Raw genomic sequence first — 18,556 nt, 5'->3', positions numbered from 1 at the left:
TGCACAATACACAGTATGATTTGGTGTAAAAACCTATTGGACGTATCACCATGATATGTTTCCTTTCTAGCACATCATAATCTGATTTCAGAGATTTTTGTGCCATAACACCTCCCCATAGTAATATAGTAATAAGCTTATAGCATAAAATACACTGATTCTGAATATATAGTTATTATCTTTCTATTTATTCCCCCACTGTAAGTCCACAGGTGTCTTAATAGTTCTATCTATTATGAGGGAGATTTTTAAAAACCTGTGCAGAGGAAAAGTGGCCCATAGCAACCAATCAGATCACTTCTTTCATTTTGCAGAGGCCTTGTTAAAAATGAAAGGAGCAAGCTTATTGGTTGCTATGGGCAACTGGGCAACTTTTCCTCTGCACGGGTTTTGATAAATCTCCCCCTATATTGCTAAGTGTATTAGTCCTCGCTATGCACCTGTTTGCCCCATTTATAGCATTGTATGCAATTTGGACAAAGATAAAAATACACATTTGGAATTTACCAATAAATGTAGTTTAGGATATTTCTTTTGGAGTTCCTTAAACTCAATTGACTTAACAAAAAACATAAAAGACCATAATCAAGGTAATTTTAATGTTATTACAGACAGTGGGGAATTTGTTATAATGTTTCTGTATTTACAAATATGTTTTTCATTATATGACTGGAGGCATCTGCACACACACACGCACACACACATATATATATATATATATATATATATATATACATATATATATATATATATATATATATATATATATATATTTATATATACAGTAGGCTTGATCCTCCGAATTGTATGAAGTTTAAGTATGGCACCTATAGCAATCTTTAGGGCCATATTAGACTTTTATATGGTTCTGCCATGTGCATGAAGCCTAAGCAACATCCCTTTGTGTATTAAAGGAACAATGTCCCAGCAGCATAAATTACCTGTAGTGGCAGCACAGAACCATATATAAAGATAGATAGATAGATAGATAGATAGATAGATAGATAGATAGTCTTTCAGCAGCATGGTGCACATCCACATTCTCATTTGGATGTTCACTGATACCTGAATAAAACTACTGGAAATATATACTGCCCCTTCCAATCATTAACCAGTGTTGCGCTGGTCTCCATGCTCACCACATCTAACATGCTGCAACTTCTTTCTGTACAGCTACCTTAACCCCTTAAGGACCAAGCCCATTTTCACCTTAAAGGAGAACTCCGGAATATAAAAATTGTCGCCCATACTGCCGGCAGCAAAAAAATAAAGATGTACATACCTTCCTCCACTCCCCCGGGGCCTCCGGTAACTGTCTCCGGTCTCTGCCGTGATCCACTTCCTGGTTGCCGGTGGTCGGATGAATCATACTGCACTCAGCCGACTCGGCCAGCGATAGGCTGAGCGGCAGTGTGAAAACGCTTCAGGACACAAAATCCTTCACTACACTGGCACCTGCTGCCGGGGTCGAAAACGTCACACTGCCGCTCAGCCTATCGCCAGCCGAGTCGGGAATTCACTGCGGCCGGTGATTGGCTGAGCGCAGTAAGACTCTCCGACCACCGGCAACCAGGAAGTGGATCACGGCTTCCGAAGGCCCAGGGGGAGAGGAGGAAGGTATGTACATCTTTATTTTTTTACTGCCGGCAGTATGGGCGACATTTTTAATGTTCTGGAGTTCTCCTTTAAGGACCAGGCCAATTTTATTTTTGCGTTTTCGTTTTTTCCTCCTCGCCTTCTAAAATCCATAACTCCCTTATATTTCCATCTACAGAGCCATATAAGGGCTTGTTTTTTGCGTGACCAATTGCATTCTGTAATGAAACCTCTCATTTTACCATAAAATGTACGGCGAACCCCCCAAAAAAAATTTAGGAAGGAAATTTAAATGAAAACCACAATTTTGCGATTTTGGAGGGTTTTGTTTTCCCACTATACACTTTACGGTAAAAATGACATGTGTTCTTTATTCTGTGGGTCAATACAATTAAAATGATACCCATGGCTAGATACTTTTATATTTTTGTACCGCATAAAATAAATCTAAATCTTTTTGTACAAAATCTGTAATCTAAAATCGCCCTATTTTGACCACCTATAACTTTTTCATTTTTCCATATATATGGTGGTATGAGGGCTTATTTTTTGCGCCATCGTCTGTGCTTTTTATCAATATCACATTTGCATATATAAAACTTTTAGATAATTTTTTATTAATTTTTTAAAATAAAATGTGACAAAAAAGCAGCATTTTTGGACTTTTTATTTATTTGTTACGTTTACGCCATTCACCGTACGGGATAATTAACATTATATTTTGATAGTATGGACATTTATGCACGCGGCAATACCAAATATGTTTATTTTTTTTTAAATTACGCTTTTTGGGGGTAAAATGGGAAAAACTGACAATTTTTATTGGGAGAGGGGATTTTTAACTTTTTTTAACTTTTTATTTTTACATTTTTCAACTTTTATTTTACACTTTTTATGTCCCCATAGGGGACTATTCATAGCAATCCTTTGATTGCTAATACTGTTCAGTGCTATGTATAGGACATAGCACTGCTCAGTATTATCGGTCATCTTCTGCTCTGGTCTGCTCGAACGCAGACCAGAGCAGAAGACCCCGGGAGATGGCCGGAGCAAGGTGAGAGGATCTCCGGCCGCCATGCTGGATGATCGGATCGCCGCGGCAGCGCTGCGGGTGATCCGATCATCCATTCAAAGTACCGCACTGCCGCACATGCCGTGATCTGTATTGATCATGGCATCTGAGGGGTTAATGGCGGACATCCGTGCAATTGCGGATGTCAGCCATTACGGGTGGGTCCCCAGCTGCTACTAGCAGCCGGAACCTGCCGTGTATGGCGCGAGCACCGTTCCGATGCTCGCGTTTGTACACAGGACCTAAATGTACGTGCTGGTGCGGGAAGTCCCGCCAAACCATGACGTACATTTACGTCCGTGATCGTTAAGGGGTTAAGGACTTAGTGTATTTCACCCCTCAACCGCACCATCTAAATGATCTGAGACAGAGCATCACTAAAGAAGTGGAGTCCATATCCAAGGATATGCTGGCTTATGTATGGACATAATTGGGCTACCACCTACACATCTGCCTTGTTACCAGTGGAAATCACTTTCAACATTTGCAGTGTATAGATAAAACTTAGATAGATGTGTGTACATTATTGTAAAATGTTTAATGTTCTCTTGGTTATGAATACTGAGGCTATAATTTTGTTCTATCCTTTTTAATCACTATTCTCCCATCAATCTAAACTTAATACCCTATAATGAAAAATTGAAACCAGAATGCTAAACATTTTGCAATTGTATTTCTATAACAATTGAAATTTAGCCCTTGAGGCTTCCTATTCCACTGGATCATCTATGAGATTGGAGTCACCTGTGGTAAATTTAGTCGGTCGGACAGGATTTGAAAATAAATAGTCCTGTCTATATAAGATCTTGCAACTAATAATGCATAATATAGCAACAACAAAAAAAACAAGCCATGAGGTAGAAAGGACTGCCTATAGAGCTCAGAGACAGGATTGTGTGGGGACATAGATCTTGAGAAGGGTAGAAAAAAAATGTCTGCTGCACTGAAAATTCTCAAGAGCATTCCATAATTCTTAAATAGAAGTTTGGAACAACCAGGACTCTTCGTTGAGCTGGCCACCCCACTAAACTAAGTTATCAGAGTGGAAGGTTCTTGGTAAGAGAGGTGACTAAAAGCCCAATGATCATTATGTCTACGCTCCAAAGATCCTGTGTGCAGATGGGAGAAACTTTCAGAATGTCAACCATCACTGCAGCACTCCACTAATTTGGGCTTAATGGCTCTGGGCTTTATGAGTGACCAGAATGAGCCTTTCCTCAGTCTACCTGGAGATTGTAAAAAATAAAAAAGATTCTCTGGTCTGATGAAACCTAGAATAATGTTTTTTGCTCAATGCTGAACATCATGTCTGGAGGAAACCAGGCACCGCTTATCACATGCTCAATACCAATACCCAAATGCTGTATCTCCAGACAAATTAAATAATAAAAATGTAGATTTTGTGTCAAAAAAAGAGTATTTTGTTTTTAATGAAAAGATTTTACCGAAAGCGTTAACCATGTAAAATGTGGTAACCTATTAAGGTCGGGGGGGGGGGGGGATCTTGGCCCAATTAACCAGAGGAAACCATATAATTATTCAGTTATAAATTATTCTTAAACTATATTATTCCCCTTATAGTCTTTTTTCAAAATGGGTATTAAATAACAAGATAGGTGCCCAAGATTTTATTCATATGATTTGGGGGTGCCCCCATGTAATTAGTTTGTGGCATGGAGTAACAAACTGGGGAAGCTTAACCACTAGAACCAAAGTTATGTGTTTTAGTGGATATGTTGAAGAATTACTCTACACTTAAAAAGTTTATAGAGAAGCTTCTTTTCTTTCCCCCTCTTGCCATCTTGAGAGGGAAAACTGCTTTAGGCAGGAAAATATGGGAGAAATGATAAGACATTTTTTTCTCTCACTAGTTGAGGGGGGGGGGATTGGTTTGACAGGATTGGGGCATCACATTTTTTGCATTCATATGTAAATTATGACATTTGTCAATATCATGTTGGAGATGTTTTCCAACAAAGTACTGTATTTTCCGGTGTAGAAGATGACTTTTTAACCTGGTAAAATTTTCTCAGTACATCGGGACGCCCGGGGTATGGATTGTCCATACCCTGGGTGTCCCAGCCGAGATTAATTTCCCCTGTCATATTAGGGGCATCCCTGTGTCCCGAAAGTTCTTTTCGGGACACAAGGATTTCCCGGTTATCTTTCTGCGGCCCCGTGTTAACTTTAAAAACGCAGGTGCCGCCGGGAGGTAGTGCACGCAGGGACGTCACTGATGTCTGTGCGTGCACCCATAGAAATGGCAGAGCGGAGCGGAGCAGCGAGGAAGCGCTCGCATGGTAAGTTACCAGCGGCCCGTCATCTTCAGTGCTCTGACCACCGCTCCTCCAGTCCCAGGACCTACTGCCATGGCCTATAGGCCATAGCAGTATATCATGACCCCTGACCGGAGGAGCGATGGTTGGAGCACTGAAGTGGGGCAGTACACAGCCATACAGCCTCCAGCCATACACTGTATATGACTGAAGGCTGTATGCTATGGGGTCCACATCCTACCAAATGTGGGGGGGAACTATACTGTCAACCTAATGTGGGGGTATACTGCCAACCTAATGTGGGGGAACTACAACCTAATGTGGGGGTCCACTGTCTACCTAAAGTGGGGAACTACAACCTAATGTGGGGGTATACTTCCAGCCTAATGTGGGGGGAACTATACTGCCAACCTAATGTGGGGGAACTATAACCTAATGTGGGGGAACTATGCTGACAACCTAATGTTGGGGAACTATACTGCCAACCTAATATGGGGAAACAAAACTGCCAACCTACTGTGGTGGAACTATGCTGCCAACCTAATGTGGGGGAACTATACTGCCAACCTAATGTGTTGGAAGTATACTGATAACCTAATATGGGGGAACTATGCTGACAACCTAATGTGAGGGAACTATGCTGACAACCTAATGTGGGGGAACTATGCTGATAACCTAATGTTGGGAAACTATGCTGCCAACCTAATGTGGGGGGGAACAATACTGCCAACCTAATGTGGAGGAACTATGCTGACAACCTAATGTGGGGGGAACTATGCTGACAACTTAATGTAGGGGGAACTATGCTGGCAACCTAATGTGGGGGAACTATGCTGACAACATAATGTAGAGTGAACTATGCTCACAAACTAATGTGGGGGGAACTAAGCTGACAACATAATGTGGGGGGAACTATGCTGACAACTTAAAGGGTACCTCTCATCAAATAAACTTTTGATATATTTTAGATTAATGAATGTTGAATAACTTTCCAATAGCATGTTAATGAAAAATATGCTTCTTTCTATTGTATTTTTCCCGATCAGTCCTGTCAGCAAGCATTTCTGACTCATGCTGGAGTCCTAAACACTCAGAGCTGCCAGCCTGCTTTGTTCACAGCCAAACAGACTGTGAACAAAGCAGGCTGGCAGCTCTGAGTGTTCTCCTTTGTGAACAAAGCAGACTGGCAGCTCATAGTGTTTAGGACTCCAGCATGAGTCTGAAATGCTTGCTGCCAGGACTTGTAGGGAGACCCCTAGAGGTCATTTCTTCAAAGTGGAAAATTAAATAGAAAGAAGCATATTTTTTAATAACATGCAATTGTAAAGTTATTCTGCATACATTAATCTATAATATATCAAAGTTTTTTTGATGAGTGGTACCCTTTAATGTAGGGGGAACTATGCTGGCAACCTAATGTGGAGGAACTATGCTGACAACCTAATGTGGGGGGAACTATGCTGACAATTTAATGTAGGGGCAACTATGTTGGCAACCTAATGTGGGGGAACTATGCTGACAACCTAATGTAGGGGGAACTATGCTGACAACCTAATGTGGGGGGAACTATTCTGACAACCTAATGTGGGGGGAACTATGCTGACAACCTAATGTAGTAGGAACTATGCTGCTTATCTAGTGTTGGAGAACTATGCTGACAACCTAGTGTGGGGGAACAATGGTAAGATACCGTACATCGCGATAGAGGGGTAGCCTTATATGACGAGTATATTCCAAACTCCATATTTAAACTGTAAAAGTTGGGGGTCGTCTTCTACGCCCAGTCATCTTATACGCCGGAAAATAAGGTATTGTAAGACATAAATACATAAGAATTAATATAATAATAACATTGCACAAAGGAGAAGGAGGAAGGATCACATGACCTCAGGGTAGCCCATAATGCCTTTCAAATAGCTCTATTAGCCAATCAGGAGGCAGTATAACTGTAATCTTATAGTCACTCACTATAAAAGCCTATGTAGCCTATAGCAGGTGTAAGTTGAAGATCTCTGTGAGGGTCACTAAGCAGTGAACAACACAGATAGAAGTAGGACCTTACAAATATAATAATTGTAGCAAAGCATCATGTGTTCTGCATCTGCTTTGTCGGTGCAAAAAATATGTTTTAATTGGAAGTAGAGTGTGCCAGTTTTTCTTACACTAATTTATAAAAAGCAGTATAAAGAGGTTTTGTGTCACTTTTGTTCACTTTTTAGGATGCCAATCCTGTTGCTACGCCCCAAAATGGGAATAATTTTTCGCAGCTTGTAAAAATCCATTGCTTCTTCACTTTCTAGGCACAAAACCTGTTGCTACTCCCAAAAAGGGATAATTTTTGGACCACTCGCAAAAAACCATTGCATCTTCCAATATCTGTGTACATATAAACACCGGCAGGCATCTGCATCCAAAAATCATAAAAAATTTGCTAGTGCAGCATGTGTTTTCCACCTGTTACTTACCCACTGGGTATTATCTTTATACATAGTCATACATGTTGCTGTAACTTTGAAATTAACTTTTTGGCACAAGTTCACATTATAAAATGTAATGGGTCTGAAGACGTTCCTAATAAATATATATATATATATATATATATATATATATATATATATATATATATAGTTATAGCAAACAGAATCGCATTGTGCTTGGACCTATAGTCCTTATGGGCCCTATAGCTCTTTAGACAATCTAATATTAACAAGTAGAAGAGAGGCAGCAGGGGTCAAAAAGGTGTTTGCATAGTCACCCATTTGTGCAAAATAAATATCAACATTTTAATATTACCATAAGATCGAAATGCAGCTTTTTATTTGCCCTAATGGGTGAATAAATGAACCATTTTCTTTAATGCTGCCTCTCTGTGGATATCAGATAGATAGATAAATAGATAGAAAGAGGATGTTCATTTCTTTCCCAGGTTATCATAAAAATAATACAAAATATGTTAACACATCTGAAAATGTGACTGAAATGTGTAATAGTGATAGCATAATATTTATATTCTTATTTATTACAGTTGTATTTCAGTGTTACAAATAAAAAGGATAAACCTGTCAAATTTCTCAAATCCCATGAAAGGCTTATTTACGTTTCAGGTGATTAAATACTTGATATCAACATGAGATCAAGTAAAATATTATTTTATAAGATTGTTTTTTTTTACTTTTTAAATATATATAATATGGGATTTTTGGCAAGTGTCCCTAAACTTAGTAACATTTCATGGCTTTATGGTACAGTATATAAATTCAATGCAGCAATGTTTACCTGTCAGACTCACAATAACCATTAATCAGCATAGAGTTCTATAAAATATGTGCATATGATTCATTAAATAATAGTCCATGTCATATACTAGTTTCCCTGTCTGAGGAATTGGCCGGTGCATTAGGTTTATGGGTGACTCCAATGGGATCAGGGCTGTTCAATGGTTCTGCCTCCTTTGTACCATTTTTTTGTTCTGCTGCTATTTTCTCCTTTGCTAGTAGTCTGTAGTTAATGGCATTACCAATAAATAACCATATACTTGCAAAAATCACAATCGTGCCACATACAAAGTACATGTATTTATAGTTCCCAGTTAAATCCACCAGCCAACCTAAAAGACAAAAATAATATCATTATTTAAAAATTTCGCTATAGTGTAAATATTATTAAACAAAATGGCTGCAAATAAGCAGCAATTAGAGTAATCCAGCACATACATTTTTTGTAAATACATTTTTATAGATCTGTTTCTAATTACAAATCACAAGTACACAACATTATATGTTTTGCATGCTGTTTTCAGATTGTGATTTTAAATAGTGGGACCATTTGTGACACATACTGTACAGTGACTTAACACTCCCCAGATAAGTCTTGCCCAAATATAAGAAAACAAGAAGATCCTAAATAACCAGATGTTAAAATGACACAATCCCTAAATCTCCCATCAACATTTAAAACATATGGGGTGAATTGATTTCTTCTAAAATTATGAAAGGGAAAAGGGGGACAGGTAATTGGCCAGAGCACACAATGTGACTCTTAAACTGCTCATATACCATATTAAAGCCAGCTCAAATGGTCTACGTGAATTGTTTAAAAATATTTGTGAATAATCAATCATTGTCTGCCAAAAATGTGTTATATCAGGATTGAGTTATTTCAGACAGAGTTGGCCGAAAACACAAGTATGTGGAAAGATCTGCAAAATTCTGTCAATCATCTGCCACTTTGCGCAAGACAATTTTGTGTGATTTTCTGTTTAACTGTTCTTCTCTTGATCAGACCATTTTAGACTGGCCTGTTGCTCATGGTGACGTTCTTATAAACAATCCTATAGATGATGGATCAGTCACGATCTGGCTGATGAAACTTTTGGGTGCCTTAACACCATGCCAGAAATTGCAGGCAAGAAAAATAATAATAAACATTTACAGAAATCATCAGGGTGGGGATAGGGGTGGAACCAAAAAAATGTAGATTAGAATTTTCTGGCTATACTGTATGCAGGGACATGTACAGTTGCTTAAGGGTTGATTGGAATATTAGCTATACTTTACATAGCATTATTTCGCTAAATCCTATTAACAGTGTATTGTGTTTTGCAGTACATTATACCTGCATTTCATTTTGTGGTTAAAAGAGTACTCCGCTGCTAGACATGTTATGATCGAGGGGGGTTTGGCCGCTGGGGACCGCCGCAATATCTGCTGCGACACCCCAGTCCTCCCGTGCATGGAGCGAACTCCGTGCAGAGCCAAATGACTGGTGAACACAGCCACCATGCCCCCTCCATTCATGTCTATGGAAGGAAGAATGATGGCGGTGTACTAGCCATCACAGGCCCTCCCATAGACGTGAATGGGGGAGAGACATGACATGACATCATCATCATCACAGAAGCCTCAGGCAGTTTCTGTCCTGAGTTTAGTATGCCAATCAGCCCTTCTAAGGTTATGTTCACACACGAGAATGTCTGCTTGTAAATTTCTGAGCAGACATTCCCCAGACTTTCTTTTGTAACATTTTGGACTTGGCAACTTGTTGGACCCACGTAGGATATATTTGCAGTGCCTATCTCTTTCATTTACATTCCCCAGACAGAAGTATGCTGGAATTGTGCCATCTTATACACAGAAATGCGTTTTCTTGTGGACTCTGCAAAAAGGATATTTTTTCTGCGTAGACTGGAATTTGAATTTCCCTAGTGTGGAAATTATGCCATGGGAACTGTGAAGCAGAATCCCATTGATATCATTGGTAATCTGTTGCTGCAGAATCTCTGTGCAGAATTCTAATGTAGAATTTGGCATGGAAATTCCATCGTGTTAATATACCCTTACTGTATTCTGTTCATAGTTACTACTCTCTGGTCTGTCAGATCTGCCTGACCGCCATATTCAGTGTCAATCATGCAACCACATCAGCGACCACTTTTTCTTTTTGTATTCTTAAATATTGCACATTTTTAAGTTACAAAATGTCAGTTCATTAGGAATATGCAATTTTATAGTAATAAACTATACATTTATTCATACTATATAAATATATGTGTTTTTATACTCAGGTTCCTATGCAGGTTTTGAAGGCAAAGCCAAGAAAAGGACATACATGATGAGCATGTACAAAAGACAGTTTTTCTTTTTTAAATCTATTCTCGGCTTAAAAAATATGTAAAATAACCTGAATGTGGCTACACATGCCCATACATTTTGATATTTCTTACAATGCAGCATCACCAGATCCTAATAAATATAATAATCAGCAGATTTGATGCTATAATTTTGACATATTTATATATATATATATATATATATATATATATATATATATATGAGGTTTTCCCACTAAAAATGTGCATACCCAGCTGCCACTCAAAAAGCAGACATGAACATCTGTTCTCTTGATCATTTGGGCATCACCGAGCAATCCAACACTAATTAGAGTTGGAATGAAAACCTCTTTAATTTACTATTGTTATGCATAGAAAAACAGTTAAAGGCATTCTTACCTCCCAAAGGAGGCCCGATTAGAACAGGGCAACATTCCACAATAGTCACAAGTCCGACAGCACTGGAAAATCTTGCTGGTCCAACAAGGTCCATCAAAGTTTCAAATAATACACTGCTCACCATACCAAAAGCAAACCCAAAAAATACTGAGTATATGACTAATCCAGTGTAGTCATTAGCAAGAGGGCACAAAACATGGCAAATACCATTATATAGAATGGCAAAACTGAAAAAATATTGTATCCTTGGACGTATGTATTTGGAGTTTGCCACCATTCCCATGGTAGGTCTTGCAACCATGTCTACAAAAGCTAAGATAGACAATAAAAATGCTGCTGAATATTGGTCAATGCCCATATGCTTAGCATAGGGAGCCAGGAAAACAATTGGAGCAAAAAAACCTAGGAACATAATAACATTCCCAGATAAGTAAATAAGAAACCCACGGTGTTTAAAGAGTGATAAGTCTAAATATTTGTTAATATTCTGGCATACTGATAACTTTTCTTTCTTTTTCTCAGGGATTTTCTGGTCCACTTTCTCCTCATCTTTCTTTATGACTTTAGGTCCAATGGGCCTCATAAGGGAACCGGCCACACAGCAGTTTAATAGGAGACCTCCTAAAATTAAAAAGCTTCCTTTCCATCCAAATCTATTGAAGAGAAATTGATTAAGAGGAGCCAATGTGCTCAAAAACACGGGGCTTCCTGCCATAGCCATTCCATTTGCAATAGGACGCTTTTTGAAAAAATACTTCCCAATAATTGTCAATGAGGGTTGAAGATTAAATGCCAATCCAAAACCTACATGGAGAAGAAAACATTATTCAACATAGATTATATTATTAATACAATAAACATTAATCCATATAAAGCTTTAAAAACAAATGTCCACCTACAAGTATCAGGCACCATGTAATATCTGCACCCAGAAATCAGAAAGCAGATTGATATATTTTATTTTGTATTATTGTTTGTCTTATTGTTATCTTCTAAAATATCTGCTAATATCTGCTTATAATATCAATTAGATCAACATATTTTATTTTAAAGTGGTTCTCTCATAGTGAAAGCCCTGGTAGCAATGAATAGAGTGTTGGTCTAGACTCTCTAAAATCTGACAATCCAATGTTACTGATAAGACAAAGCAGCATTTATCCAGACATTTAAATAAATAGTGATCTAGGTAATGCATGGATGGTCCAAGTCTGCCTGAGATCATAGGCCCTAAAATGTTCACATGTCCTTATAGGGTTTATGAAAAGAGGTTGTGAACAACTACTATTCTATAGGTAAATAGATAATGTCAGTCTTATAATATATGACACCTACTCTGTTATACATGTAGTTCTATGCCAGTACCATAGATAAAATTTGAAATATTGTTATTTTTACTTACCACCAATGACACCAACACAAATGTACAGTTGAAGCACACTGTTGCAGAACGATGCGGAAATCATTCCTAAGGAGCAGAGCAAACCTCCTGCTAGTACAATTGGACGACTACCATATTTGTTTACCAGGATACTACTTATTGGACCTAAAATGTAAATAATAGAGTTTTGGTTTCAAGTTATTGTACTGCACTTGATTTTGTATTAATAAAAAAGATATAAAATGAAATGCCTTGTTTAATAAAAATAATGGGGGAGATTTATCAAATCCTGTCCAGAGGAAGCGTTGCTGAGTTGCCCATAGCAGATCAGATTGTTTCTTTCATTTTGCAGAGGCCTTTTGAGAAATGAAAGAAGCAATCTGATTGGTTTCTATGGGCAACTCATAACTTTTCCTCTGAACAGGTTTTGATAAGTCTCCCCAATGTGTTTTTCCAAGCTGTCACCATAGTTCAAGCTTCCAGCATCACTAGAGAAACCTTCAGACTGGCTTTAAACTTGCAGACAGGCTGCCCTGTGTGGTATTATTCATAACAGTAACTAAAAAAAAGGCATAGTATACCTAAAAAACCATATGTAAAAAAAACTACAAATTGGAGCAATGGAAAATGGCAGATTATTTTTATCAAAAGGCAGAAATTGAAGATAAAAGGCAGAAATTGTAGATGCAAATATCATGTAAAATTTAGAATAATTTTTGTAGTCAAAGTTTCAATATTCAAATATTTTCATTTTCCGGCAAAATGACTTGAAAAAGAAAAGTATTGGTGCACTATTTCTCATTCTCTCCATTTCAGGAGGCTGTTTGCTAGTAGTACACACAAGGCTTCCTTTCCCTTACCTCTCTGGCCAATGACAACACAGCACCTTTCTGCTATACCATGACATAGTTCTGGTGGAAGTACACTAAACAGGCTAAGGCTGGGTTCACACTACGTTTTCTCCCATACGGGAGCGCATACGGCAGGGGGGAGCTAAAACCTCGCACTCCCGTATGCCTTCGTATGCGCTCCCGTATGTCATTCAAGTCAATGAGCCGGCCGGAGTGAAACGTTCGGTCCGGTCGGCTCATTTTTGCGCCGTATGCGCTTTTACAACCAGACCTAAAACTGTGGTCAACGTTTCACACCGGCCGGCTCATTGAAATGAATGACATACGGGAGCGCATACGAAGGCATACGGGAGCGCGAGGTTTTAGGTCCACCTGCTGTATGTAGTGTGAACCCAGCCTAACACTGTGCTGGAAAATGATTTATACATTACAGTACTATAGATGGTATGAGGAGGGAGAATTACTAATGCACATTCTTTGCAAGCTGCTGTGTAGCAAAGGAAGGCTACATTAAGCACTGAGCTGCTGCTGAAAACAATCCTGCAGACTAAAGGGAGAGAGGAGGGGAATAGATACAGGAAGCAGTACACTGTACATACAGCAGCACAGTAGGGAGAGGTTACACTAAGCAAGGAAAGTTGTTTGAAAGGACAGTGACCATTTCAATACATTTTAAACATAAACATTTTAAACATAAACATTTTATTACTTTTTTAAATTTTATAATTTATGGTAACTGTTTTGAAAGACACTCTTCAAATTGCAATGAAATGTTATGTTTAGAAACAGACCCTCTATAAATGCTGACTGATATTTTTGTTGACATTTTTATAGAATTTTGTGTTATAAGAAATTCTGTGGATTGCATCTGAATTGTAGTTTAAATGGAATTTGTCAGCCCTAGAGTTGAGAGGTTAAGTGTCAAAGAGGCTGCGTGAGCCGTAGGATGTCATGCACGCTTCCTTCCTCTCCCACTTTTCCCTGCCTTGAATAATTGACATACAGAGCTTGTCTTCCTGCACTGAGCAATACGCATCAGTCAGTCACGGAAGAGAAGGTTGTAGCAGGAAGGACTATGTATTCTATGAATCACACAGCCTCTTTGACACTGGGAGGGGTGTTAGGAGCATGATACGAAGCTGACAGATTTCCTTTAACCCCTTAAGGACCAAGGACGTACCGGTACGTCCTTGGTCCTGCTCTTCTGATATAACGCGGGGTACACAGTAACCCCGCGTCATATCACGGCGGGCCCGGCGTCATAGTGAAGCCGGGACCCGCCTCTAATTGCGCGTAACGCCGATCGCGGCGCCGCGCGCTATTACCCCTTTAGCCGCGCGCTCAGAGCTGAGCCGCGCGGCTAAAAGTGAAAGGGAAAGTTGCCGGCTAGCTCAGTTGGGCTGTTCGGGATAGCCACGGCTAATCGCGGCATCCCGGACAGCTGACAGGACAGCGGGAGGGCCCCTACCTGCCTCCTCGCTGTCCGATCGCCGAATGACTGCTCAGTGCCTGAGATCCAGGCATGAGCAGTCATGCGGCAGAATCGTTGATCACTGGTTTCTTATGAGAAACCAGTGATCAGCATAGGAGATCAGTGTGTGCAGTGTTATAGGTCCCTATGGGACCTATAACACTGCAAAAAATAAGTGAAAAAAAGTGAATAAAGATCATTTAACTCCTCCCCTATTAAAAGTTTGAATCACCCCCCTTTTCCAATAAAAAAAAAACAGAGTGTAAATAAAAATAAAAATAAACATATATGGTATCACCGCGTGCATAAATGTCCGAATTATAAAAATATATCATTAATTAAACCGCTCGGTCAATGGCGTGCGCGCAAAAAAATTCATTCATCAATAAGTCCTATCAATGCAAAAATGGTACCGTTAAAAACTTCAGATCACGGCGCAAAAAATGAGCCCTCATACCGCCCCATACACGGAAAAATAAAAAAGTTATAGGGGTCAGAAGATGACAATTTTAAACGTATTAATTTTCCTGCATGTAGTTATGATTTTTTCCAGAAGTTCGACAAAATCAAACCTATATAAGTAGGGTATCATTTTAATCGTATGGACCTACAGAATAAAGATAAGGTGTCATTTTTACCAAAAAATGTACTACGTAGAAACGGAAGCCCCCAAAAGTTACAAAACAGCGTTTTTTTTTTTCAATTTTGTCGCACAATGATTTTTTTTTCCGTTTCACCGTAGATTTTTGGGCAAAATGACTGATGTCATTACAAAGTAGAATTGGTGGCGCAAAAAATAAGCCATCATATGGATTTTTAGGTTCAATATTGAAAGAGGTATGATTTTTTAAAGGCAAGGAGCAAAAAACGAAAATGCAAAAACGGAAAAAACCCCGGTCCTTAAGGGGTTAAATGGGTACTGCCATTAAACATGATTTTTAATATTTGATTCCTTATGCCAAATAAATAACTTTTGTAATGGCTTCCATTAGAAAAATTTAAAGTTTTATGTTAGTTTTTCTGCTGTATACTTCTGGCCACCAGGGGTCTCCCTTCTTGGCCAGAACACATTCCGTCTGGTCAAAATCTCAGATTTTGGTCTCCTGCTTGTAATGGCAGGAGACAAAACTCAGTAAGTGTTTCTTTGCACTGAGGTTGATTGAAAGCTGCAAAGAGCCTCACTGAACGCTGCACAGACTAAATGCTGCAAAGAGCCTCACTGAAAGCTGCACAGACTAAAATCTGCACAGTTTGAAAGCTGCAAAGAGCCTCACTGAAATATGCATAGAGCCTCACTGAAAACTGCACAGATCTTGAGGTCTTCAATTTATCAAAGCACTGCAACGATGTGAGGACAGAAGAGGTTCCCCAGCAGGATTCAGTCATGTCATGCCTGCTGGGAAACGCCCACTTTCTCCTGCTGCGTGATTGCACTATGTGAGAGAGAATAAAGGTATGATACAGAGCTTTTTCAAGCTCTGAATTTTTTTTTAAGGGTGGGAGGGGTGTTAAGAGTAGTTTGGGAACATAGCCTGAGTATGTTTAGAAAAGTTTATTTGGTGTCAGGTGCTGTTTAAGTTAAAGGAGATATCCAATAGTGAAAAATCTGAAAATAAGTACCAGCCACAGGTTAGACCCTGAATCCATGATGCAACCGCACTGTTCATTATATGTGTGCCCCATCCTGTTTGTATGCTATGCCACTGTGAAAATAGCAGCACTTCCTGGTTAGGGAGCCTGAGCTCCCATCATCCTCTTCACTCTGAAAAAAATTACTTCCTCTCAAGTCTGTAACATAAAGTACACCCCCAAAGCCTGCCCATATCACGCACCATGGATTATGCAGCGTTTCCTGTCTAGAGAGAAATCACTGAAAAAGGTACTTTCTGTTCCAGATGGGTTGTGTGAGTACCGTATTGATCGGGGTATACCACGCACCGGCGTATAACACGCACTCTCATTTTACCAAGGATATTTGGGACACCACACCGGAGGCCTGAAGCAGCCCGACCCCGGCAACAGGTAATTATACAACCAGGGATGGGGGAGGCAACAGGGCAGCGGCGCCTGCAATGGGTGCTGCTGCCCCTTCTCTCCCCCTGTCTGTCGGCGCCGCTGCCCCCCCCCCCTGGCTATCGGCACGATAGTCAGGGGGAGAGAACGGGCAGCGGCACCGATAGCCAGGGGGAGAGAACGGGCAGCAGCACCGATTGCGAGGGGGAGAGAAGGGCTGGCAGCAGGGCTCTAGACCCCAGGACAGGCAGGGGCAGAGAAGCCGGCAGCGCTGGCGGTCTCTGCAACTGCAAAGCCGCTGCAGTTCATTGATTTAAAGCGCCCGCTTTAAATCATTGAACTGCAGCGGATTATCGGCGTATAACACGCAGGTAGACTTTAGGCTAAAAAATTTTGGGTTAAAAGTGCGTGTTATACGCCGATAAATACGGTATATTACAAAGTTATATAACTTTTTAAACTGTTGCTAACTGTATAGAATTTTTCACCATTGGACTACTCCTTTAACCAGTATACAAAGAAAACGTATAACCTCTGGAAATATTACTGTTGGCATACTAATGAAGTGCTTCACCAGGCAAAGTTGAAACAGATTTATACATCAGACATTGATAAATGGATCTCTTTACTGAGCAATGAAAGAGGTGAACAAATACACTAAAACTACATTTTGGAACTTGACAGCTATGACACCGTGCATGCTTCTGATATATGAGGAATACAATTAGTAAATTAACACCTTTAGAATACAAGAGAACTATGTTAAAGGGATTGTCGGAGAGTTTAAGAAATTAAACTGCATCATGAAAGGTAATAAAAAAAAAGAACAACTTATCCCAGATGCAATACAGCCAAGTTATTATTTTCCACAAGATATTCTCTTATATAAAAATATAATAAATTCTGTGGAGACAAATGTACCCATATTAGGTCAGGATCAGACCCTATCAAATATCATAGATAAAGATGAGCGAACTTTTGAAAAATTTGATTTGGCCAATTTGCCTAAATGACAAAGCATGGAGGTGTTGGCAGCACGAGGAGACCATATAGTGGCTGATTGACACAGCCTGGAGCTGGCAGCAGCATGAGTAGACACTAGGGCTTCACAATCCCTAAGATTAAAAGATGAATTTTGAAATTTAAATTGAAGATTTATGGTAGCTAATGCTACCATAAAAATGTTTAGGTTCAGTACCAGGTCCAGCTGCATCAGTAAACCATATATTGGCTGAATGACACAGCCTGGAGATGGCTGAAGCATGAGGAGACCATATAGTGTCTGAATGGCACAGCCTGGAGTTGGCAGAAGCATGAGGAGGCCATTGAAATTTATGATTTTGAAATAGAAATTTAGGATTTTGAAATTGAAATTGAGGATTTTGAAATTGAAGTTTTAACTCCAGAGTTTTAGTGTCCCTGGCCCCGGCGTGTGGGTACAAAGGACCAAATATAACAAGGAGTCACATGTCACATGGCAGCACAATGACAGAGCCTGGAGGTGGCATCAGTATGAGGAGACCATATAGGGGCCGAATGACTGCCTGGAGTTTGTGGCAGCATGGGATGACCATATATGGTCTGAATGGCACAGCCTGGAGTTGGCTGAAGCATGAGGAGACCATATATGGTCTGAATGGCACAGCCTGGAGGTAGCTGAAGCATGAGGAGACCATAAAGTGTCTGAATGGCACAGTCTGGAGGTGGCTGAAGCATACGGAGACCATATAGTGGCTAAATGACACAGCGTGGAGGTGGATGAATCATGAGGAGACCCTATAGTGGCTGAATGGCACAGCCTATAGGTCGCTGAAGCATAAAGAGACCATATAGTGGCTGAATGGCACAGCCTGGAGTATTTTAGTAAAACACCAGCCTTGATTTTCACAGTA

At 39.7% G+C, this 18,556-nt stretch overlaps 1 protein-coding gene across 2 annotated transcripts in view; it reads right to left on the bottom strand.

Moving 5' to 3' along the window:
* Positions 1-7,953: 7,953 nt before the first annotated feature.
* The window catches only part of SLC16A7 (solute carrier family 16 member 7), a 73,748-nt gene continuing 63,145 nt past the window's right edge, over positions 7,954-18,556 (bottom strand). Inside the window, exons 3-5 of one of the 2 annotated variants that reach the window (XM_056574027.1) lie at positions 12,351-12,494; positions 10,952-11,755; positions 7,954-8,551 (exon numbers count right to left, since the gene is read on the bottom strand). In XM_056574027.1, the coding sequence (XP_056430002.1) occupies positions 8,301-8,551; positions 10,952-11,755; positions 12,351-12,494 (1,199 nt within the window). In that variant the 3' untranslated portion in view covers positions 7,954-8,300. The remainder of the gene's footprint in view (positions 8,552-10,951; positions 11,756-12,350; positions 12,495-18,556) is intronic. The other variant, XM_056574026.1, reaches the window with a different exon arrangement.

The sequence above is a fragment of the Hyla sarda genome, chromosome 4, assembly GCF_029499605.1.
Source record: "Hyla sarda isolate aHylSar1 chromosome 4, aHylSar1.hap1, whole genome shotgun sequence".
NCBI classification, from domain to species: domain Eukaryota; kingdom Metazoa; phylum Chordata; class Amphibia; order Anura; family Hylidae; genus Hyla; species Hyla sarda.
This window is presented reverse-complemented; position numbering and strand designations above follow the sequence as displayed.